Source organism: Podarcis tiliguerta, assembly GCF_965153285.1.
Source record: "Podarcis tiliguerta genome assembly, chromosome: 1".
Taxonomy (NCBI): domain Eukaryota; kingdom Metazoa; phylum Chordata; class Lepidosauria; order Squamata; family Lacertidae; genus Podarcis; species Podarcis tiliguerta.
The window spans coordinates 54,402,144-54,428,015 of NC_139534.1; the positions used below are offsets into that span (position 1 = coordinate 54,402,144).

The 25,872-nt window shown below is 41.5% G+C and overlaps 4 protein-coding genes across 4 annotated transcripts; 2 read left to right on the top strand and 2 right to left on the bottom strand.

Annotated features, from left to right (window-relative positions):
• On the top strand, positions 1–948 carry LOC310679038 (olfactory receptor 5AR1-like; the record flags this gene model as incomplete). Its single annotated transcript, XM_083443757.1, has 1 exon — positions 1–948. One exon carries the CDS (start codon positions 1–3, stop codon positions 946–948), a length of 948 nt encoding a protein of 315 aa, XP_083299883.1.
• Positions 949–5,817: 4,869 nt separating this feature from the next.
• Positions 5,818–6,753, bottom strand: LOC310679196 (olfactory receptor 5AR1-like; the record flags this gene model as incomplete). The annotated part of the gene is made up of 1 exon (XM_083444054.1): positions 5,818–6,753. The coding sequence occupies one exon, from the start codon at positions 6,751–6,753 to the stop codon at positions 5,818–5,820; it is 936 nt and encodes a 311-aa protein (XP_083300180.1).
• Positions 6,754–16,048: 9,295 nt separating this feature from the next.
• Positions 16,049–18,069, top strand: LOC310678996 (olfactory receptor 5AR1-like; the record flags this gene model as incomplete). The annotated part of the gene is made up of 2 exons (XM_083443659.1): positions 16,049–16,137; positions 17,109–18,069. The coding sequence occupies exon 2, from the start codon at positions 17,116–17,118 to the stop codon at positions 18,067–18,069; it is 954 nt and encodes a 317-aa protein (XP_083299785.1). The 5' UTR covers positions 16,049–16,137; positions 17,109–17,115.
• Positions 18,070–21,092: 3,023 nt separating this feature from the next.
• Positions 21,093–22,040, bottom strand: LOC310679066 (olfactory receptor 5AR1-like; the record flags this gene model as incomplete). The annotated part of the gene is made up of 1 exon (XM_083443779.1): positions 21,093–22,040. The coding sequence occupies one exon, from the start codon at positions 22,038–22,040 to the stop codon at positions 21,093–21,095; it is 948 nt and encodes a 315-aa protein (XP_083299905.1).
• Between the last annotated feature and the right edge of the window lie 3,832 nt (positions 22,041–25,872).

Sequence of the window (25,872 nt, forward strand, 5' to 3'; positions counted from 1 at the left end):
ATGGGATTAATGATGGAGTACCCAAATCAAACCATGGTGACTGAATTCATCTTTCTGGGCTTCATGGACCATCCAGATTTGTGGACCATTCTCTTCCTGGCATTTATCTTGATCTACATTGTCACAGTCTCAGGAAATCTTGGCATCATCATCCTAGCCGCTCTTGATGCAAACCTTCATACCCCAATGTACTTTTTCCTCAGCAACTTATCCTTGGTTGACATTGGCTATTCCACCACTATCGCTCCCAGGTTGCTGATGACCTTTCTACAAAAGAATAGCACTATTCCGTTCACAGAGTGTACCGTGCAATTCTTCTTTTTCTGTCTGTTTGTCACAGTTGAAACTTGCCTTCTAGCTGTTATGGCTTATGATCGCTTTACTGCCATTTGCAACCCGTTACTTTATTTTGTTGCCATGTCTAAAAAGCTCTGTCTGGTGTTAGTAACAAGTGCATATATTTGTGGCTTTGTAAATTCAGCTGCTCAGACTTTCGTGATATTTAGCCTGTCCTTTTGCAGCTCAAATGTTATCAATCATTTCTTTTGCGACGTTCGTCCCATCCTGAAACTTTCCTGTTCAAGCACAGCAGTGGCTAACACTGTGCATTTCATCTTTGGTACTGCAATAATCATGACCACTTTGTTGATTATCCTCATCTCCTATATCTACATCATTTTTGCCATCCTGCGGATTCGCTCTGCCCAGGGCAGACACAAAGCTTTTTCCACCTGTGCCTCCCACCTCACGTCTGTCACAATCTTCTATGGGACCATCATCTTTATGTATATGAGGCCCAATTCCAGTGTCTCAACGGATGAAGATAAAATTGTTTCAGTGTTCTATACTCTTATGATCCCCATGCTAAATCCTTTCATCTACAGTTTGAGAAATAAAGATGTGAAGGATGCTTTCATCAGGATGAGAGGGAAGATTTCATTAAATTAATACATTTCCTTTTCAAGATGAGTTTCAGTTTCCAATAGATATTAACCAAGAAATAAAATGTGTATTTGTTTCATTTGTTTGTTTGTGTGTGTGTGTGTGTGTGCGTGTGCGTGCAATTGTCCTACTGCAGTGGTGGCAAACCTTTTAGAGACTGAGTGCCCAGACTGCAACCCAAAACCCACATATTTATCACAAAGTGCCAAAATGGATAAACAAATGAATATACTGCATTTTTTTGTGTATACCATGCCCCCAGAGTTTTTGAGCTTTTTGGGGGAGGATTGCTCAGAGTTGTTGAGTTGTTAAAGCTTTCTTTTTTGGGGGGGAGGGGAGTTGCAGAAAAACACACACACACAGGAAAGAAGCAGAAGCAACCGATAGTCTCAACGCTCGACAGCAGGGAGCAATCAACAAAAAACCTTGATGCAGCAACCAATCACATGCACCTTTTCATTTTCCTACACAGTTTCACACCTGCAGCGGCATGGCGGCAGCGGCACAGCCAGAAACCAGCTGCTTGGTGGGACCGCTGCTGCGGGCGGAGAGTGCTCTAGGCAGGATTTCCACCCCACAACGGCATGGGGGGGCAGATATACACCTAGAATGGCACTGCTGGGGCTATGGCGCATGTTCCCACAGAGAGCGCTCTATGTGCCCATTCTGGTACACTGTCAGGGAAAGGGATACAGCTAGAGAGACGAGGGGGGAGAGAAGCAATTATCGAGAGCCGAAAGAGCTCATTAGCAGTTTGTCTTCCGACTCAGAAGAGGAAATAGGGAGGGGGCAACCAGTCCCCGGAACTAGCTACTCACAGAACAAAGGAAATAGGAGGCGTGCCCTGCACTGATGGGCATGCTGGGGGAAAAGACGTCACAAATATTCAGTCGAGACATCTGATTGACTGAAGCATGGATGCGTTTGTTTGAACTCTTGTAACTGCTTTGAACTTTTAGCAATAAATCAACAAGACAGAAATCGCTGTGTGCCTGGAGCGTTATCTCTACTAGTTTGGCAGCAACAACTCCTTACACACACGTGCCATAGGTTTGCCACCACTGTCCTAGTGGGTTGCTTTTTTTTTGCCTATTCCTCTCTGAGTAGTCAGTAGGTGGCATTAGTATTTGACAGCATGATTGGCTGTCATCTGTCGGCCCTGGGAAACAATGGATGAGTGTGCCTTCATGGGTAAAGTCAAAGTGCTGGAGATTTACAGCACCTGCTTTGGCTGTAGAGACTGATACAGGGAAGACATGTTTTGCTGCTTCTGGGGCAGATGAAGGCATCTGGTTTTGCTGCTAAAGATGCACCATGGCGTTCCTTCTTTCTGCACTCCATCCAGCCGTCCTTCCTCCTCTCGTCACTGCTGTGAATACACAGCCTGACTGTCTCCAGGTACTATGGCCACCTGCAAGGGGTTCCCACACAACAGGGTTAATGTTGCCAGCCTTCCCGTCCTGTTTACAGACATATTTCACAACACAGAGTTGGTCTGCCAATTGGCCTGGTGCCAGAAGCCAGCTCCCTTTGCAGCATGTCCTTGGGGATCCTGTCGTTTTCCATTCTGTGGTCATGACCAAGCCAGCATAGATGTCACTGAGAGATTCTGGGAGGGTAAATGTGATGGGAATGTGGGTTTGGAAGACCACATCTTTGTTTGAGACTCTGTCCTGCTTTGCCATGCCCCAAATCTTCCTGACGCATTGCATTTGGGAGATGTTGAAGCCTTGCTCCTGAAGTCTATAGGTTGCCCTCCGCTCTCGTGGCATATAAATATGTTGATTCAGTCACTTTGGTGTAGGAAGGCGCTTTAATCTTAGGTGCCTTTTGGGGTGAGGGGATGCCCCAGAAGTTGAATCTTGGGACTCTGGGGCCCTGGAGCTGGATAGGGAACACCTATGAGACCAACGTGCCTCATCTGCTTGGAGCTCTGGGACCCAGGGCTAGAGTCACGCAAGGGAAACCTGCTTATTTGCCTTCAGGGTGTGGCCAGGTAAAGTGGGTAGGTGGTACTACTGCCACATCTCCACTTCCTACAGGCAGGGGTTGGGTTCCCTTATGGGTTTCAGGCTTTGCCTGGTGTTTGTAGTTAATTTCTTCACTTAGAGGGGTTTTCCCTCTGGAGGTTTTGATTGGTTTGGCCATCAGGTCACCATCACAATATTCACAGATATAAATGGTGGAATGCTTGAGCTGGGAGGGAGTGCTTTATTTCCTGCTCAATGTTACCTTCTTTTAATTTTTTTTAAAAAATATACTTCACTTTTGAAATATAAATCAAAGCCGTCATGGTTTGCAGAGAATCATAAAATTGTTAAAAGACAATGAAAACAGTTCAAACTACAAAAATCATGGTTAGCACTCAATTTTAGTAATTAGTTAAAACCAACAGAGGGACCAAATAAAATTAGTATAAAAACTAGGCAACCCAGACTAAAACACAATAGAATAAAATGGATTGGCTGCTAATCTGAAGTTTAAAAGGCCCTGTCTTGCATCCCAACCAATCATTCTTCTGGATATGAGACACATATTGAAAGCCTCTGAAGTTGAGCACAGTCAATGCACAGAATTGTGTTTCTTTGCCACTGACAGCAAGGATGGCATTACAGTCTCATCATGTTACCACCCTGCTCAGATAACATCAGGTATTTTATAAAGAAATTCAAAAGAAACAGTCTTAGCATAGCTCCTTGTGTGACCCACTTCTTGCATCCTGTCTTATTTCCATTACTGCTAAGCTTACTCAGGAGTCTCTGACTAGATAGTGCATGTTTTTGAATGGTTAACAACTCCTGCACAAGCTCTGCTGTCAGTGACGTGTATCCTTTGGAGTGTATCACCCACAGCACACCACTAGCAGAATGATATTGCAGCTTGAGTGCCAAGCTGAAAAATGCAAGCTGCATGTAATAGATTATTCAAAATCCTCCATTGAGACTGGGAAGAATGGAGGGTGGGAAGAATTTTAGCAAAGGAAATTCTCCACCCACATCAGTGGCTGGGACAGTTTCCAGTCCTGTCTCTCAGCACTCCAGCCTCCATAGGCCATCCCCAAAAATACTGCAGGTGGTGGAGGCAGCAGTGCTAGTCTCCTGCCACTCCAGCTCTTTAGTTTGCTCTACTTGGTTTCCAGCCCTGCATCTCACGCCAGGTGTGCAAGTTGACTCAAAGCCCCATCTTCCTCTCGAGGCCAGCCCAGTTCTTTTTCTTCATCTGCTCTCCCTCCCACCACTGAGCCCTGGAGACTGAGGCTAATAGGGAGGGGGGGGGACGCAGCCCCATGGAGATCCTATGCAATATTATGCAGAGATGGGAGTTAATTGGGAGAGGGAAGGAAGGCAGACTCCTCAGAGAATGTATGCAATAATTTGCAGTTGATTCCAGCTTGGCTGAAGCTGACTAGCTCCACCTGCAGTCTTCTTTAAAAAATATATTTTTTAAGACACTCTTGCCCACCAGTAGATCCAGGCTCTCCCACTGCCACCTGGAAAAAGCCAGGCAAAACTGGAGACTTCAGGTCAGCCCTTGGGGATCACACAGCCCCAAATCTTCCCCCTGTATATTTTAAAATTCTATACCAACACAATGAGTAAACCATTTTACTATTCCCCTATATTATTAGAATCATGCAATTAGCAAGTTGGAAGGGACTCTGAAAGTCATCTAGCCCTGGACCAGACCAATAGTGGGTCCAATGGTCAAGAAGGCTATTTCCGCACATGCAAGATCTTGCTGGCTGACCGGGGTGAGGATTCCAACCAAGATTTCAACTCCTGAGCTTGGGGTACTGTGGCCAATCCCCCTCCTCAGACCCCTTATGAGGAGCCCCCTGTACTATGTTGACCCTGCCCAATGCCATTTCTGCATCTGTACAAACAACCTTCTTTTCCAAAATTAAGAGGGAGAGCTTCTTCTTGTGAATCCCCACAGAAGCATGACATGGACAGAATTCTGCCCCTCAGTTGACTCTCCACTAGTCCTTACCCCACCAGGCAAAAGGGGCCCCATCTCCCTAAAATAAATCCCATTGCAATGCACACAGTCCTGTGCACCATTTGTGATCACGTTCAGAGGTTCTTTTGTGTGTCTCACCATGTTGGAAAACATTACTGATTGGGATGCAAGACAGGGCATTTTCTTTCTAAGCACTCTCCTGAGAGATATGCATCTTATGTCCCCACTTTTAACTTCAGCTTAGCAGCTAGAACCATTTTACTCTGCCTAGTTTTTGTGTGGCTTTATTTTATCCTTCTGTTGGTGTAAACTGTTAATTAAAAGTGAGTACAAAAATTGATTTTAGCAGTTTGGATTATTTATATTGGCTTTTTTAGATGGGAGGCACTGTGAATTAATCTGATAAATAAATGTGAGGTATAATTTTTGAAATAAATAAAAGAGAGCAACATAGAGCAGGACAAAGTCCATTCACTCACAGTCTAGTTGTTCCATTATTTAGATATCTGAGTACTGCTGTTGTGACCAGATGGATGAATAAAAAGTCAGACACATTAGGTTGGCTTTCAAGCCACTTTATTGATTCTGAAACCAAACCAAACCTTCCTGCAGAAGGAAATTTCTGTAAGTGCAGAAATCAACTGTAAACTCTGAGGGGAGCCCCTGGGCCAAAGAGTCCAAAAAGCCAACCTTGGGGCCAACTCCTAAGAAGATCACTTAGGCTAAACGTGCTTCCTCCACCTAACCACCAAAAGTGATTGAATCAAGCCATTTACACACTATGGAACACAAGTGCCACTCAGCAGATGTAGATAAACAGGCAACTCAGCAGGCTGCTCACAAAAAACAAATACATATTTTCTTTCTTGGTTATTATCTATTGGAAAATGAAACTCATCTTAAAAAGGAAATGAATCAATTTAATGAAATCTTCCCTCTCGTCCTTATGAAAGCATCCTTCACATCTTTATTTCTCAAACTGTAAATCAATGGATTTAGCATTGGGATCACAAGAGTATAGAACACTGAAACAATTTTATCTTCATCTGTTGAGACACTGGAATTGGGCCTAAGATACATAAAGATGATAGTCCCATAGAAGATTGTAACGGCCATGAAGTGAGAGGCACAAGTTGAAAAGGCTTTGTGTCTGCCCTGGGCAGAGCGAATCCGCAGGATGGCAAAAATGATGTAGGTATAGGAGATGAGGATAATCAACAAAGTGGTCATGATTATTGAAGTAGCAAAGATGAAATGCACAGTGTTAGCCACTTCTGTGCTTGAACAGGAAAGTTTCAGGATGGGAGGAACGTCACAAAAGAAATGATTAATAACATTTGAGCTGCAGAAAGAAAGGCTAAATATGAATGAAGTCTGAGCAGCTGAATTCACAAAGCCACAAATATATGCACTTGTTACTAACACCAGACAGAGCTTTTTAGACATGGCAACAAAATAAAGTAACGGGTTGCAAATGGCAGTAAAGCGATCATAAGCCATAACAGCAAGAAGGCAAGTTTCAACTGTGACAAACAGACAGAAAAAGAAGAATTGCACGGTACACTCTGAGAACGGAATAGTGCTATTCTTTTGTAGAAAGGTCATCAGCAACCTAGGAGCAATAGTAGTGGAATAGCCAACGTCAACCAGGGATAAGTTGCTGAGGAAAAAGTACATTGGGGTATGAAGGTTTGCATCAAGAGCGGCTAGGATGATGATGCCAAGATTTCCTGAGACTGTGACAATGTAGATGAGGATAAATGCCAGGAAGAGAATGGTCCACAACTCTGGATGGTCCATGAAGCCCAGAAGGATGAATTCAGTCACAATGCTGTGATTTGTGTATTCCATTATTTACCCCAAAGTTTCCCTAGGAGGAAGAAAATGAAACTGTGAAACAAGTACTGTATATATTTTTAATCCTCATGAAAATTTCCTAGCAGTTTAGTGCAAATTTCTTCTAATAAGCACATTTTTCTATGCAGTTTTGACTAATGCGAATTTTTTGAAGTGATTTTCCCTAACGTAATCCAGTTTTGAAGGCTATTTTCACTAATATATGCAGTTTTATACCTAATGTTCTTTTTAGAAAGCGGCATCATAAAATTCAGGGAACTCCACATTTCTAAGCATAGCTGAATTTTGGTTTGCATATTGGTTCAAGAAGTACAAATTAAGTCATTTCCACTAAAATGCAAACAAAATTCAATTTAACCTCCATCGCTAGTGGACCTCAAAAATTAACTCAAAAATCAGGGGCCGATTCTTCCTATCACCTCCCATGACCTCAAGCTCAGTGAGAGAATTCAGTATCACCTTCCTGGCAGGCAAAAGTCTTTGAGGAGGGTAGGCTAATGAAAGGCATTGTCTAGTGAGCAAGTGTTAACTTGGAAGGGTCCTATGGACTTAGACTTACTTGAGGACCACATTTGTCACAGTCCTGTGACAGTCCTGAATGTCACTGTCCTGACATTCTTTATTCCCTGTATACACGAAGAGTTTCTGCATGTTACTATGTCACAGTGATTCAGTCTCCTGTTGGCTGAAACCATGAACAAAATGTTTAACAGTAATTGGAACAACAAATGCTCCTGGCTGGAATCTGTCTCCGGTGATATCTGTTTTTGCTAAATTCACTTAAAGGGAAAATACTGGAACTTTCTCTGTTAGTGTTTTAAACAACTGGAAGACTGCACTGCATATCAAAACAGGATTTTCCAAGTACTGCACTTCAACTAAAGCACTCCTACCCAGCCTCTGCTTTAAACTCAAACACACACACACAACATTTATTTCTCAAAGTCAGTGTTTAAGATGGGAATTGTAGTTCACCAAAATAACAATGGCAAGGACCTCTTTTCACACCAAACGCAGACATTTCAACTTTCTACATTAGACAACAACACAATTTATTACCCCCCAAAATACCATTTGGGTACTTGAAGCCCCCTTTGTGAATCAACATAGCTCTATTTTCAGTCCTGGTTTTAGTCTGAAAAACTCATCCATTTTTCTTAAACATACTCCCCCTTCCACCACTCCTTTCTTTCACTCTAGCATTTTTTTTATCAGCCTCTGACGCAGCCCCCTGTCCCCCCTCTACCCCATGCACTTCTTTAAATGACCCCTCTAGTCTCTACTTGAAATAAAAATAAATAATAAACACCTTTTCCAGTGCAGGCTCTCCAACCTCCACTCCTGTCTCTCAGCACTCCATGCTCCACAAGGCATCCTGGAGATGCTGTAGGGGGTGAAGGCAGGAGTCCTAGGCTCCTACCCCTCCAGTTCTTCAATGCACTCTCCTTGATTTACAGCCCTGCATCTCATGCCAGGTGTGCATGAACACTCAAAAAACCCTCTTCCTCCTCTTGTGACCAGCCCAGATCTTTTCCTTCATCTGCTCTCACCCTGGAGACTGAGGTCAACTGGGAAGGAAAGATGCAACCCCCCCCCCCCGGAGAGTCTATGCAATATTTTGCAGAAATGGGAGTTAATTGGGATAGGAGAGGAGAGGAAAGCAGACTCCTCAGAGAATCTATGGAACTTTTTAGTTGCTCCAGCTGGGATGAAGCTTGCAAGCTCCCTCTTCAACCTTCTTAGTCATATCTGTTTGTTTTTTTAAAAAAATATTTTTATTCAATTTCCAATATAAAATTTTAAACATACATATTGTCACAGATACATATTTTTGACTTCGCTCAGCTCATCCGCGAATCTTCCATTTTCTAATCTTCTATCCGCAATTCTAAATTTAACATTGCCTTTTATTTTAAATAAATCTATTCCCTTGTTCCCTTTTTTACAACGTTTCTAATACTTATTTCTTCACAAAGCTTCCTGTAAACCCACAAACATTATTTGTACATCACATATGCTTTTCATATAGTCTACAAATTTACTCCAGTCCTCGGTAAACTTGTGATCTCGTCGGTTTCGAACCTTTCCTGTTAATTTGTCTAATTCTGCGTAGTCCATCAGTTTCATTCTCTATTCTTCTATCAATGGTAATTCTTCCTGCTTCCATTTTTGGGCCAGTAGTATCCTTGCTGCTGTTACTGCATATAAAAATAATTTATGATCCTTCCTATTTATTTCATTTCCAACCATTCCTAACAAAAAAGCTTCTGGTTTTTTAACAAATGTATATTTCAACATTTTTTTCAGTTCATTATATATCACTTCCCAGAAGGCTCTCACCTTTTTACATCCCACCACATATGATAAAATGTTCCCTTGTTGGGTTGAATAAATGACAGATGAGTAGATGGTGTCATCTGGGAGGCATCTCCCCAATCAAGTCTCGGAGAGTCCCTTTTATTGTATATTACACCAATTGCCTCATATGTGCTTGGTGCTGATTGGTTACACGTGGTGTGCGTACAAGCGTTATAGTGTTGCATATACATACAAGGGGTTGCGTGAAGACATTACGCATCATTAGATAGAGGGAACACAGGAACACAGTAATCTATGATTGATAGGGTGGTACTCAGAGATTATACAGAGTGCACTTAACATTCTTTCAGTCTGCGGTGATAAGGAGAGGATGTATATAGTTAGATAGGAAGGTCATGACATCACTTAGACATTCTGAGCTAGCGGTGCCAGGGTAGCTTAGAAGGAAATGTACAGAAATACAACCTACGTAGGATCTCAAGGAAAGCAATACTCTACATTCCCTCTTTTTCTTTACATTTCCAACATTTATTACATACTTGATATATTTTTGCTAATTTTACTGGAGTAATATACCATCTATAGACCATCTTCATCATATTCTCTTTTAATGCAGTACAAGCTGTAAATTTTATCCTTTCATTCCACAATTTATTCCACTCATCTAATTGTATATTATACCCAAAATCTCTGGCCCAATGAATCATAACTGATTTTACCTCTTCATCTTTCATATACCATTCTAGCAACATTTTAGACAAATTTTTGAAATCATTACTCAATATCTCACTTTGAAACTTTGATTCTTTTCCCAAAAAACCTCTCCTTTAATTCCATTTAAAAAAATTCATTAATCTGATAGTAATGCAACCAATCATTTACATGTTCTTTAACTTCCTCATATGGCTTTAGCTTCCATTTTCCTTCTTCTTTAATAATCATGTCCCCATATGTTATCCACCCCCCTCTCATATTGATTTTTTTCACACTCATCACTTCTAATGGAGATAACCAATGCGGTATTTTTTATTCTAATAGGTTTTTATACCTATCCCAGACTTCCAAAAGAGACCTTCGAATGATGTGGTTTTCGAAACCTTTATGTACTTTTTTCTTATCACACCATAAATAAGCGCGCCAGCCGAATCTATTATCGAATCCTTCCAAGTCCAACAATTCCTTATTCTCTAATTTCATCCACTCCTTCAACCAACAGAGGCAAGATGCTTCATAGTATAATTTCAAGTCCAGCAGGGCGAAGCCTCCTCTTTCTTTCGCATCCATTAACAATTTAAATTGTATTCTTGGCTTCTTACCCTGCCATATATACCTTGAAATTGTTTTTTGCCATTCCTTAAATATCATTGCCCCTTTGATTACCGGGATTGTCTGAAATAAAAATAACATTTTCGGCAAAACACTCATCTTTATCATCGAAATTCTTCCCCCAAAAGATAGTTTCATCCTTCTTAGTCATATCTGAGAAGGATGGTAACAAGATGAGATTGTCATATTGCTCTATGCTGTCAGTGGCAAAGAAACACAATCCTGTGCATTGACTATGCTCAAATTCAGAGGCTTCCAATATGTGTCTCATTTACAATTAATTTGGCTTTTTGATCAGAATATATTGCTTGAATCCCATTATTAAAATTTTCTCCAAAATTCATTTCTTCAAGGACTTTTTTCATAAATTTCCATGAAATGTTATCAAATGCTTTCTCAGCATCTATAAACATAAATTCTACGATATCTATAATATTTCTTATATTATCCTTCCATTTGTCTCCCCGGAAGGAAGCCTGCCTGGTCATGATGTATAAATTCCTTCAGTATTATTTTCATCCTATTAGCAAATATGTTAGCAAATAGTTTGTAATCATTATTTAATAATGAAATAGGTCTATAATTTTTTATTGAGGTCAAATCTGTCTCTTGTTTTGGGTTTAAAGTTATATATGCCTCTCTCCAAGACTCTGGGACCTTCCCTAACTTTAAGATTTCATTCATTGTAGCTTGTAATGCTGTTAATAATTGTTTATCTAATTTTTCATAGTTTTTAGCTGGTCCTGGTGATTTCCCCATTTTTGCCTGATTGATTTCTTCCAATAGCTCTGTGAATGTCATCGAGGCATTTAAAATTGCTACTTTCTCATCTGTGATTTTTGATAGTTTACTTACTTTCAAATATTCCTGTATCTCTGTTTTATTTTCTGATCCTGTTCTATATAAATCTGTAAAATACTTGACAAATTCTTTCCTAACCTCTTTTGGGTTGTCTAGAATTTTTTCTTGACTTTAATTTTACTTAGAGTATTTTTTTTTTGTTTAATTGCCATGCCAACAATTGCATGCTCAAAATATTTTTGTTTCTTTTTTAAAAAATTTCCACTCTACTTCTTTACAGTGGTACCTCATGTTACATATGCTTCAAGTTACATACGCTTCAGGTTACAGACTCCGCTAACTCAGAAATAGTACCTTGGGTTAAGAACATTGCTTCAGGATGAGAACAGAAATCATGCAGTGGCGGCGCAGCCCCATTAGCTAAAGTGGTGCTTCAGGTTAAGAACGGACCCCCGGAACGAATTAAGTATGTAACCAGAGGTACCACTGTACTGATAATCGTTGAATATTGTATTTGTAATAGCTTGATAGCTTGCTTTGTACTCTCTTTGTTTGGTTTGTATATTAACTCTTTTTCTTTATTTATCAGGGCCTCTAAGATTTCCCTTGTCTTTTGTTCTCTCAATTGTTTTTGGTATGCATTTTGTTGAATTAAAAAAACCTCTTATCACAGCTTTAATGGCATCCCAAATCATCTGAATGTCTGTTCCTTTATTTAAATTTGTCTTGAAATAGTCCCCTAACATTTTCTCTGCCTTTTCTACCAAATTTTGATCATCTAATAAATCTTCATTCAATTTCCATCTGAAAGTACAATGTTTTTCATTTTGTAATTCTTAAATTAATGGATTGTGATCTGTTCTTGGTCTTATTTCTTTTTTAAACTATTAATTCCAATTCTTTAGAGACCCACATTGCTTTGATTCTTGCACTGCTTTTATGCACATATAAAAAAAGTGAACTCTATGCCTAATGGGTGCTTAAAGGTAAAGGGAGCCCTGACCATTAGGTCCAGTCGTGGACGACTCTGGGGTTGCGGCGCTCATCTCGCTTTATTGATCGAGGGAGCCGATGTACAGCTTCCTGGTCATGTGGCCAGCATGACTAGGCTGCTTCTGGTGAACCAGAGCAGTGTACAGAAATGCCATTTACCTTTCTGCTGGAGCGGTACCTATTTGCACTGTGACGTGCTTTCGAACTGCTAGGTTGGCAGGAGCAGGGACCAAGCAACGAGAGCTCACCTCGTCATGTGGATTCGAACAGCTGACCTTCTGATCAGCAAGCCCTAGCAAACCCACAGCACCCTAGGCTCTGTGGTTTAACCCACAGCGTCACCCGTGTCCTGAATGGGTGCTTAGTTCTCCATATATCTGTCAAATTTAGGTTCTTTATCATGTCACAGAAACTTGTTAGGAGTCTCCCTTCTTTAGTGTCTTTTTCCATTTCAAGTGAAAACACCCTATTTAAATCGCTCATTAAAATCATTTTCTGATCTGCAAATTCCAATAATTCTGTCATATATATATGACCCCAGAATCAGCCACGACTAGACCTAATTGTCGGGGGTCCCTTTACCTTTACCTAGGCTGGGCCCCCTGTTGCCTGGTGGGGTAAGGACTAGAGGAGCTTCGACTGAGGGGCAGAGTTCTGACCATGCCATGCTCCTGTGAGGTTTCACACAAAGATTTCCCTTTGACCTTTTTTGGGGGGGGATGGAGTCGTTTGTACAGATGCAGAAATGGCATTGGGCAGGATCAACATAATAAACGGGGCTCCTCATAAGGGGTCTGAGGAGGGGGATTGGCCATGGAACCCCAAGCTCAGGAGTTGAATTCCTGGTTGGAATCCTCACCCCAATCGGCCAGCAAGATCTTGAAAGCTTTGCTTGCATCACAAGGTTCAACACTATAGGCACATTCCTCCACATTTGGTGGGAATGCTCTAAAATTCAACACTTTTGGACATCAGTCTTACAAGAAATCTGCAAAATAACAAAACAGGCATTAGAAGCAACCCTAGAACTGATCCTATTAAATATCTTCCAAGAGAACAATGCACACTCAGAATACAAAGAACTCATAAGACACTTTCCAATGATAAGTATTTTGGCACTGTTGGGTTGGCTTCAATGTTCATGAGTTTGGGAATAGACAATGATACCCCTTTTTGAGGAGTGCGGTTATTAACCCTCTACTACTATCCATACTAGGTTGCTCAACCATTGCTACTGTGTCCTTTATTCTGGCAAATCAAGATAATAAGGTGACAGCAAAAAACTGCAATTTTTTTTAGCAGGGCAATTGGAATAAGATATTTTATTTGATTATTGATGTATACCTCCAGAACCTATTTTTTATAGTTAAGTATTTATCAGTGTTTTCAGTATATTCCATTTTATTTTATTGCTATGGCTAGTGGCTGATGAATATAAAGAGTCTTCTGATTCTACCATACTCTTTATCAATGAGCTTATTTGAAAACAAGGTAGAGAAAAATAACTAATGAGGATTGTGACCATATTGTGTGGGCTGAATGGAAAGCCACTAGTCCTGTTTCAAACCAATTAAGGATGAACAGTGGGAACAAGAACAAATTCCCACACAGCATGTCCTCAGGCGATTATGCTGAGAGGTCCTACACAACATTTTAATGATACAGCTCTCATTCATATATTTCAGGGATTTGATTTCTAGGTAATACCAAAGCAAGTTTAAAATGAGCAGTTCTATCTACGCATCTTGATTTGGAAGGCTTTAGAAATGACATCTATCATCTTCACAGGTAAAGTTACTTGGGCTATGTTGACTAACCTGATAAAATCTCAGTTATACAGATTTCATTTTCATTTTCTGTTCAAAAAAGTTGTATGGCTGGCAGACCTTGTACATGTTGTCTCCTGCATGTTTCCTGTGACTGTTAAGAGACCAACAGATAAAGCAGATCTCCATAAATGTGTACTGAAACAAATTAGCCAGGCAGTATTTTCATGAGGCTTTGCAGCCAAATTTTCAAACTCAGCTCAGATAAAACATTTAAATTTCAAGTTTAAGAGACCTGTCATATTAGTTGGGCATTGAGGCCAGTGGGTTAATGCAATATCTCTGCTTTATTTCTGCGAAAGGGAAGGGATAGTTCGGTTGGTAGAGCATGAGATTCTTAATCTGAGGGTTGTTGGTTCAAGCCATATTGCAGGGGATTGGACTAGATGATCATTGTGGTCCCATCCAACTCCAAAATTCTCTGGTTCTATGTATTTGCAGCTTAAACACTGCAGGCACGTTCCTTTTTTATTCGCCACAGCAGCCTAACAAAATGAATGGGAAGACACCGTTTCAGTAGGAAGAATAGCACAATTCTTCCCAGCTTTAAATTTCTGTTTACTCAAGTGGCAGAGATGATGACATTAAAGTAAAAAGAATGAGAAAAAAGAAACATGAAACATGAAACATGAAATTACATGGAAGCCTAATATTTGATGGATTTAGGAAGGCTAGATGGAGCTGTCCCTTTGCTGTAGTAGCGTGCTACAAGGGCTGATTAAGGATGCTCTAAAAGATCAACTTTTTGTGAACAAAACATATGGATGATGTGGAGAAACTTGTGACACTAGTCAGAATTAGACTAGTGAATCTGTCAATTTCAGTTTCTCTTAATGCCTCATTTTTCCAGTCACTAATTCTGTTTTCCCCATTTTCACAGCAGTTTGCAAAGTTTTATTTTTTAAAAAATATATCTGTGGGGAAATACATATCAATTTTTGATGGTATTTTGCCTAATCAAGAAAAAATATAGAAGCCAAACACTTCCATTTATCATTCTAAGCTGCTTGGGGAAAGTGGGTACTATGTTTGCATAAGGCATCCACTCCTGTCAAAAAATATAGCAATTCCTAGTTAGTGAATGGGCAAAATGAATTAGGCTAAGACAGTGCCATTCAGTGCCACACTTTTCTAACCATTCTGTCAGTGCAAGCATTATAGCTTGTCAGATGAAATGACCACCCCCCCTCTTTCCTCTGTGTACTATTCTGCAGGTTACCCTTGAGTCAATTTCTGGGGTGTTGGGGAAAGGAGAGGGCAGAAAGCCCTGTTGTAAAAGTGTAAGTCTGTGTCTTCCTCTGACATGGCTGGTTAGGTGAATCCTGCCATTAATTTCTAATCTCAGATTGCATCTCGGAGAAAAGCAGGTGAGTTTGCAGTGGAAAAGTGGAGAGCAGAGATAGGGTTCAACATCCCCTCTTGCCTTTCATTTGAAATTGCTCCCTACCATGCTGTTTGGTGCCAATCTTTGGCACAACCTGCATTTTTAGGTCATAAGTCTGTCCTGTACTGACTTGCAGTTGCATAACATTGAAACCTCAGCTCGGAGTTTGCAATATTATGCACATGTATTTGGGCTTAAAATCTACTAATGTCAGAGTAGCTAATGCCTCAGTAAAACAAGATAACATGGGATTGCAACTTTCCACCTCCCTTTAAAATATGGTAAAACTCTGCCCATGCTATATATTTTATTAATTATGATGAGAGGTCCTAAAATGTGAACAGTGAAAATAAGGAATGAGTGACAAACCTACATTTGTGCTAGGTCAAAATATTATCTTCTACAAAAAATAGCATATGGTAAAATAAAGATGACTACCAGTGCATCGCATCTGAGGTCGCCAATATGAATGGCACATTGTGAATTATGAGTGAAATGACCATAGCTTCCATTGGTCTAGCTCAGAAATAAACTAGACACACACACACCAAGAAATGGGGGAAAGGAGACTGAACCAATCTGTTTTTTGCTCCCTGACCCTCAATTGGTAACAAGAACTGTCCCGGTCATTTGCTGTTAGTAGGCTGTGGAGAAGAAACTGAACATCCACAGAGGACCCTGGAGACAAGAGCAAGTGAAGAATTCCTGATTGCTCACCTCTTCTGTGAGGTAAGAACTTTGAGTTCCTACAGCTCATTTCTGGGGTGAACTGGCCAGGGTGGGAGCGGGTTAAGCAGTTCCTTGTTATCCCTCCGCTTAAATATGTAGCCTCCAAAAACAGCTTTTGATTAAATGAGAGAGGGAGGGAGAAGAGAATATCACTTTACATGTTGCTTTTTGTTACACCTAGAGAAAAGGTTAAGCAGCTCTATGTTACCCTAGGAATAAGCATGTGTCCTCATAAAACTACTGCTGTTTGGAAAAAAATTCTGTGTCATATTGGGTATGGAAGTAATTCTCTTTCATCATTGTTCTCAAATGAGAGCACACCTTTCTTAAATGGAAGAGGGAAACTTCACAATTACTGAGTTTGTTTTGCTGGGATTCACGGATAATTGGAATATGCACTTTCTCCTCTAGCAAGCTGATTTACATGTCATGACAGAACATTCAGAAGAACCTAACACTTAATTTTTCCCATTGTGCTTCAAGTCATGGAAGGTGATATTTTAAAAAATTGTCATGGTTTCTGATCCTTTCTGCAATTTTCATACAAGTCATCACTTGATTGTGCATTAATTAGCCCCAATGCTGGTAAAGATAGTCATAACCAGGGGTAGATGAGAATTTGGTTTGGGTTTTAATAAGAAACCACCAAGTTTGCACTTTTCAAACCAATATGATAACCCAAATCTTTCAACAAAATCTACACTTCTCTGAATTTTGTGATGCAGTTCTCCCAGCTAATAATATGTAAAAAAATGCATATATTGTGGAAAGGGTGCACAAAAATGAATAACGCAGAGAACTGAATTAGGTGAAATCACTTGCCAATATGTATATATTAATTGAAACTTCATGCAAAAATGTGTTTATTGAAAGAAATTTACACTAAAATGCTGACACATTTCCATGAGAATTTTTAAGAATAAATGAATAAAATTACTTGTTTTTTATTTCCTTTCTGCTTTTCCTCCTAGGGAAAATATGGGATTAATGATGGAGTACCCAAATCAAACCATGGTGACTGAATTCATCTTCGTAGGCTTTATGGAATATCCAGAGCTGTGGGCCCTTCTCTTCCTGCTGTTCCTCTTGATCTACATTGTCACAGTGTCAGGGAATCTTGGCATCATCATACTAGCCACCCTTGATGCAAACCTGCACACTCCCATGTACTTTTTCCTCAGCAACCTATCTTTGGTTGACGTTGGCTATTCCACTACTATCGCTCCCAGGTTGCTGATGACCTTTCTGGAGAGCAATAATGCTATTGCATTCACAGAATGTACTGTGCAATTCTTCTTTTTCTGTCTGTTTGTCACAGTTGAAGCTTGCCTTCTAGCCATTATGGCTTATGATCGCTTCACTGCAATTTGCAACCCATTACTCTATTTTGTTGCCATGTCTAAAAAGCTCTGTATAGTCTTAGTAACAGGTGCATATATTTGTGGCTTTGTGAACTCAGCTGTTCAGGCTTCGTTGATATTTAGCCTTTCTTTCTGCAGCTCAAATGTTATCAATCATTTCTTTTGTGACATCCCTCCCATCCTGAAACTTTCCTGTTCAAGCACAGAAGTGGCTAACACTGTGCATTTCATTTTTTCTACTGCAATAGTCACATCCACTTTGTTGATTATCCTCATCTCCTATATCTACATTATTTTTGCCATCCTGCGGATTCGCTCTGCTCAGGGCAGACACAAAGCTTTTTCCACCTGTGCCTCCCACCTCACGTCTGTCACAATCTTCTATGGGACCATTATCTTTATGTATCTGAGGCCCAATTCCAGTGTCTCAACAGATGAAGATAAAATTGTTTCAGTGTTCTATACTCTTGTGATCCCCATGCTAAATCCATTGATCTACAGTTTAAGAAATAAAGATGTGAAGGATGCTTTCATCAGGATAAGAGGGAAGATTTCATTAAGATCTCATTAAATTAACTCAGTTATTCTTCAAGATGAGTTTGCGTTTCCAGTAGTTAATAACCAAGAAAGTGTGTATTTGTTCTATTTGTGTGTGTGTGTGTCCTGGTGTGTTGCTTTTTTTTTGCCCATTCCAAACTTAATAGTCAGTAGGTGGCATTAATAGTACATAGCATGGTTGGCTAGCACCTGTCTGTCTTGGGAGACAATGGATGAGTTTGTCCTCATGGGTGAAGTCAAACCGTTGGAGAGTTACATTGGGCGGTTGGACATTGGGGAAGCCCTGATATTGCATAGAGGGCAGCTTGTAGCCTCTGCCTGCCCCTCCTTGGTTAAGGGTATTTTGTTAAAGGGATCCAGGGCGGTGGGGTGGCCTATGACTGACGCCCAGAAAGCGACCAGGGTCATATCACACCTCTAACAGGGACCTGCCAGGGGGATCCGCTATTTGATGTAGGTCCTCGGCCCACTCCCCATGGTGGACTACCATTAGATACATACCCAGCAGATGGGATGGAGTGATTTAAACTGGCTTCACCCTATGTTTATGGTCTTACCCCCTTTGGTCACGACTGTGGATACATGATCTGTCTCCAGGCATAAGTTGGAATCTCCTTTCTTGTAACTTAAATTCATTGGTTTGGGTTCTAGCCCCCAGAAAATGAAAAAATCCATCTTGCTTCATATTCCACGTGACAGCTCTTTAGTTATTTGAAGATGACTATCGTATCACCTCCCAGTCTTCTCTTTTCCTGGTTAAACACACCCTGCTCCCTTAACCATTCCTCATAAGGCTTGGTTTCCAGACCTTTTATCACCTTGGTTGCTCTCTTCTGCACACATTCTGGGGATCATGTAGAACCCCCAAAAGTGGGATGTCTGGGAATTTCCAGAGGTATGGCAACCCTACTATTAACTCATGTTCACCAGGGCCTTTTAAACGTCAGATTAGCAGCCAATCCATTTTATTCTACTGCGTTTTAGTCTGGGTTGCCTAGTTTTTATACTAATTTAATTTGGTCCCTCTGTTGGTTTTAACTAATTACTAAATTGAGTGCTAACCATGATTTTTGTAGTTTGAACTGTTTTCATTGTCTTTTAACAATTTTATGATTCTCTGCAAACCATGATGGCTTTGATTTATATTTCAAAAGTTAAGTATAAATTTTTGAATAAATGAAAGAAGTATATTTAAAAAAAAATTAAAAGAAGGTGACATTGAGCAGGAAATAAAGCACTCCCAGCCCAAACCAATCATTTATATCTTTGAGTATTGTGATGGTGACCTGATGGCCAAACCAATCAAAACCTCCAGAGGGAAAACCCCTCTAAGAGCAAAAATTAACTACAAAGACCAGGCAAAGCCTGAAACCCATATGGGAACTAACCCCTGCCTGTGGGAAGTGGAGATGTGGTAGTAGTACCACCTACTCACTTTACCTGGCCACACCCTGAAGGCAAATAAGCAGGTTTCCCCTGCGTGACTCCATCCCTGGGTCCCAGAGCTCTAAGCAGATGAGGCAAGTTGGTTTCATAGGTGTTCCCTATCCAGCTCCAGGGCCCCAGAGTCCCAAGATTCAACTTCAGGGGCATCCCCACACCCCAAAAGGTGCCTAAGGAGATCACCTAGGTTAAAGCTCCTTCCTACACCTAACCGTCCAAAGTGACTGAATCAACATATTTATATGCCACGAGAGCGGAGGGCAACCTATAGACTTCAGGAGCAAGGCTTCAACACCTCCCAAATGCAATGTGTCAGGAAGATTTGGGGCATAGCAAGGCAGGACAGAGTCTCAAACAAAGATGTGGTCTTCCAAACCCACATTCCCATCACGTTTACCTTCCCAGAATCTCTCAGTGACATCTATGCTGGCTTGGTCATGACCACAGAACGGAAAATGACAGGATCCCCAAAGGGAGCTGGCTTCTGGCACCAGGCCAATTGGCAGACCAACTCTGTGTTGTGAAAGATGTCTGTAAACAGGATGGGAAGGCTGGCAACATTAACCCTGTTGTGTGGGAATCCCTTGCAGGTGGCCATAGTGCCGGGAGACAGTCAGGTTGCGTATTCACAGCAGTGACAAGAGGAGGAAGTGCAGAAAGAAGGAATGCCATGGTGCATCTTTAGCAGCAAAACCAGATGCCTTGATCTGCCCCAGAAGCAGCAAAACATGCCTCGCCTGTATCAGTCTCTACAGCCAAAGCAGGTGCTGTAAATCTCCAGCACTTTGACTTCACCCATGAAGGCACACTCATCCATTGTTTCCCAGGGCCGACAGATGACAGCCAATCATGCTGTGGAATACTAATGCCACCTACTGACTACTCAGAGAGCAACCCACTAGGACAGTGGTGGCAAACCTATGGCACGCTTGCCAGAGTGGGCACATGGAGCCCTATCTGTGGGAACGTGCACCATCGCCCCAGCATTGCCATTCTAGGTTTATATCTGCCCCCCCATGCCACTGCGGGGTGGAAATGCTCCCTAGAGCACTCTCCGCCCACAGCAGTGTTGGGGGAAGTAGCTTTCCCACCAAGCAGCTGGTTTCTGGCCGCGCCGCTACCGCCATGCCACTGTGGGTGTTAAACTGTTTGTGTAGGAAAATGAAAAGGGTCACGTGATTGGTTGCTGCGTCAAGGTTTTTGTTGATTGCTCCCTGCCGCCGAGCGTTGAGACTATCGGTTGCTTCTGCTTCTTTCCTGCATGTGAGTGTTTTTCTGAACCCCCCCCCCAAAAAAGCTTCAACAACTTAACAACTCAGAGTAATCCTCCCCCAAAAAGCTCAACAACTCTGGGGGCATGGTATACACAAAAAACTGCAGTATATACAAGTGTTTATCCCATAAGTGCTGTTTTGGCACTTTGTGATTAATATGTGGGTTTTGGGTTGCAGTTTGGGCACTCAGTCTCTAAAAGGTTTGCCACCACTGCAGTAGGACAATTACACACACACACACCCAAATGAAACAAATACACATTTTATTTCTTGATTAATATCTATTGGAAACTGAAACTCATCTTGAAAAGGAAATGTATTAATTTAATGAAATCTTCCCTCTCATCCTGATGAAAGCATCCTTCACATCTTTATTTCTCAGACTGTAAATCAATGGATTTAGCATGGGGATCACAAGAGTATAGAACACTGAAACAATTTTATCTTCATCTGTTGAGACACTGGAATTGGGCCTCATATACATAAAGATGATGGTCCCATAGAAGATTGTGACAGACGTGAGGTGGGAGGCACAGGTGGAAAAAGCTTTGTGTCTGCCCTGGGCAGAGCGAATCCGCAGGATGGCAAAAATAATGTAGATATAGGAGATGAGGATAATCAACAAAGTGGTCACGACTATCACAGTACATAAGATAAAGTGTACAGTGTTAGCCACTTCTGTGCTTGAACAGGAAAGTTTCAGGATGGGAGGGATGTCACAAAAGAAGTGACTGATAACATTTGAGCTGCAGAAGGACAGGCTAAATATCAACGGAGCCTGAACAGCTGAATTTACAAAGCCACAAATATATGCACCTGTTACTAGGGCTATACAGAGCTTTTTAGACATGGCAGCACAATAGAGTAATGGGTTGCAAATGGCAGTGAAGCGATCATAAGCCATAATAGCTAGAAGGCAAGTTTCAACTGTAGCAAACATACAGAAAAAGAAGAACTGCACAGTACACTCTGAGAACGGAATAGTGCTATTCTTTTGTAGAAAGGTCATCAGCAATCTAGGAGCGATAGTGGTGGAATAGCCAACGTCAACCAAGGATAAGTTGCTGAGGAAAAAGTACATTGGGGTATGAAGGTTTGCATCAAGAGCGGCTAGGATGATGATGCCAAGATTTCCTGAGACTGTGACAATGTAGATCAAGATAAATGCCAGGAAGAGAATGGTCCACAACTCTGGATGGTCCATGAAGCCCAGAAGGATGAATTCAGTCACCATGGTTTGATTTGTGTACTCCATCATTAATCCCATAGTTTCCCTAGGAGGAAGAAAATGAAATTGTGAAACAAGTATATATATTTAATCCTCATGAAAATTTCCTAGCAGTTTAGTGAAATTTCTTCTAATAAGCACATTTTTCTATGCCGTTTAACTAATACAATTTTTTTTATGTGATTTTCCCTAATGTAATCCTGTTTTGAAGGTTATTTTCACCAATATATGCATTTTTGTACCTAATGTTCTTTTTAGAAGGTGGCATAATAAAATACAGGGAAGTCCACATTTCTAAGCATAGCTGAATTTTGGTTTGCATATTGGTTCAAGAAGTACAAATTAAGTCATTTCCACTAAAATGCAAACAAAATTCAATTTAACCTCCATCGCTAGTGGACCTAAAAAATCCACTCAAAAATCAGGGACCGATTCTTCCTATCACCTCCCATGACCTCAAGCTCAGTGGGAGAATTCAGTATCACCTTCCAGGCAGGCAAAAGTCCTTGAGGAGGGTAGGCTAATGAAAGGCATTGTCTAGTAAGGAAGTGTTACCCTGGGAATGTTCTATGGACTTAGAGTTACATGAGGACCACATTTGTCACAGTCCTGAATGTCACAGTCCTCACATTCTTTACTCCCTGTATACACGAAGAGTGTCTGCATGTTACTATGTCACAGTGATTCAGTCTCCTGTTGGCTGAAACCAGGAACGAAATGTTTAACAGTAATTGGAACAACAAATGCTCCTGGCTGGAATCTGTCTCCGGTGACATCTGTTTTTGCTAAATATATTTCAAGGGAAAATACTGGAACTTTCTCTGTCAGTGTTTTTAACAACTGGAAGACTGCACTGGATATCAAAACAGTACTGCACTTCAACTAAAGCACTCTTACCCAGACTTTGCTTTAAACTGAAACACACACACAACATTTATTCCTCAAAGTCAGTGTTTAAGATGGGAATTGTAGTCCACCAAAATAACAATGGCAAGGACCTCTTTCAGCACCAAAAGCAAACATTTCTAAATTTCCACATTACACAACAACACAATTTATTACCCAAGCACTGAGTTTAAAAACACAGGTATTGGGAGCCCAAAAAATACAACTGGGCTAGTTGAAGCCGCCTTTGTGAATCAATCTAGCTCTATCTTCAGTCCTGGTTTTAGTCTGAAAAACTCATCCATTTTTCTTAAACATACTCCCCCTTCCACCACTACTTTCTTTCACTACAGCATTTTTTATTCAGCCTCTGATGCAGCCTCCCCCCCTCCCATCCACTTCTTCTTGAAATGACCCCTTTGGTCTCCACTTGAAATGAAAATAAATAAGAAATACATTTTACAGTGCAGACTCTCCAGCCCTCAGTCCTGTCTCTCAGCACTCCATGCTCCACAGGGCATCCAGGAGATGCTGTAGGGGGTGAAGGCAGCAGTCCTAGGCTCCTACCACTCTAGTTCTCCAATGCACTCTCCTTATTTACAGCCCTGCATCTCATGCCAGGTGTGCATGAACACTCAAAAACCCTCTTCCTCCTCTTGTGAACAGCCCAGTTCTTTTCCTTCACCTGTTCTCACCCTGGAGACTGAGGTCAACTGGGAGCGAAAGATGCAACCCCCCCTGGAGAGTCTATGCAATATTTTGCAGAAATGGGAGTTAATTGGGAGAGGAGAGGAGAGGAGAGGAAAGGAGACTCCCCAGAGAGTCTATGCAGCTTTGGAGCTGGCTCCAGCTGGGATGAAGCTTGCAAGCTCCCTCTTCAACCTTCTTAGTAATATCTGAGCAGGATGGTAACAACTAATTTTATTTGGTCCCTCTGTTGGTTTTAACTGATTACTAAAATTGAGTGCTAACCATCATTTTAGTAGTTTGAACTGTTTTCATTGTCTTTTAACAATTTTATGATTCTCTACAAACCATGATGGCTCTGATTTATATTTCAAAAGTAAAGTATAAATTTTTGAATAAATGAAAGAAGTATATTTAAAAAAAATAATTAAAAGAAGGTAACATGGAGCAGTCCCTCCCAGCTCAAGCATTCCACCGTTTATATGTGTGAGTATTGTGATGGTGACCTGATGGCCAAACCAATCAAATCCTCCAGAGGGAAAACACCTCTAAGAGCAAAAATTAACTACAAACACCAGGCAAAGCCTGAAACCCATAAGGGAACCCAACCCCTGCCTGTGGGAAGTGGAGATGTGGCAGTAGTACCACCTACCCACTTTACCTGGCCAAACCCTGAAGGCAAATAAGCAGGTTTCCCCTACGTGAATCCAGCCCTGGGTCCCAGAGCTCCAAGCAGATGAGGCACGTTGGTCTCATAGGTGTTCCCTATCCAGCTCCAGGGCCCAAGAGTCCCAAGATTCAACTTCAGGGGCATCCCCTCACCCCAAAAGGTGCCTAAGGAGATCACCTAGGTTAAAGCTCCTTCCTACACCTAACCGTCCAAAGTGACTGAATCAACATATTTATATGTCATGAGAGCAGAGAGCAACCTATAGACTTCAGGAGCAAGGCTTCAACACCTCCCAAATGCAATGCTTCAGGAAGATTTGGGGCATGGCAAAGCAGGACAGAGTCTCAAACAAAGATGTGGTCTTCCAAACCCACATTCCCATCACGTTCACCCTCCCAGAATCTCTCAGTGACATCTATGCTGGCTTGGTCATGACCACAGAATGGAAAACGACAGGATCCCCAAGGACATGCTGCAAAGGGAGCTGGCTTCTGGCACCAGGCCAATTGGCAGACCAACTCTGTGTTGTGAAAGATGTCTGTAAACAGGACGGGAAGGCTGGCAACATTAACCCTGTTGTGTGGGAATCCCTTGCAGGTAGCCATAGTACCTGGAGACAGTCAGGCTGTGTATTCACAGCAGTGACGAGAGGAGGAAGGACGGCTGGATGGAGTGCAGAAAGAAGGAAAGCCATGGTGCATCTTTAGCAGTAAACCCAGATGCCTTCATCTGCCCCAGAAGCAGCAAAACATGCCTCGCGTGTATCAGTCTCTATAGCCAAAGCAGGTGCTGTAAATCTCCAGCACTTTGACTTCACCCATGAAGGCACACTCATCCATTGTTTCCCAGGGCCGACAGATGACAGCCAATCATGCTGTGGAATACTAATGCCACCTACTGACTACTCAGAGAGGAATAGGGAAAAAAAAAAAAAAAGCACAACCCACTTTGACAGTGGTGGCAAACCTATGGCACACATGCCAGAGTGGGCACATGGAGCCCTCTCTGTGGGAACGTGCGCCATCGCCCCAGCATTGCCATTCTAGGTGTACATCTGCCCCCCCATGCAATTGCGGGGTGGAAATGCTCCCTAGAGCACTCTCCGCCCACAGCAGCTTTGGGGGAAGTAGCGTTCCCACCAAGCAGCTACCGGTAGTTTCTGTCCACGCTGCTACCTCCATGCCGCTGTGGGTGTGAAACTGTTTGTGTAGGAAAATGAAAAGGTGCACATGATTGGTTGCTGCATCAAGGTTTTTTGTTGATTGCTCCCTGACGGCGAACGTTGAGACCATCAGTTGCTTCTGCTTCCTTCCAGCATGTGAGTGTTTTTCTGCACCCCCCCCCAAAAAAAGCTTCAAGAACTCAACAACTCTGAGTAATCCTCCCCCAAACAGCTCAACAACTCTTGGGGCATGGTATACACAAAAAATTCAGTATATTCAAGTGTTTATCCCATAAGTGCTGTTTTGGCACTTTGTGATAAATATGTGGGTTTTGGGTTGCAGTTTGGGCCCCCGTTTATTAAAGGGTTTGCCACCACTGCACTAGGACAATTACACATGCACACACAGATGAAACAAATACACATTTTATGTCTTGGTTAATATGTATTGGAAACTGATACTCATC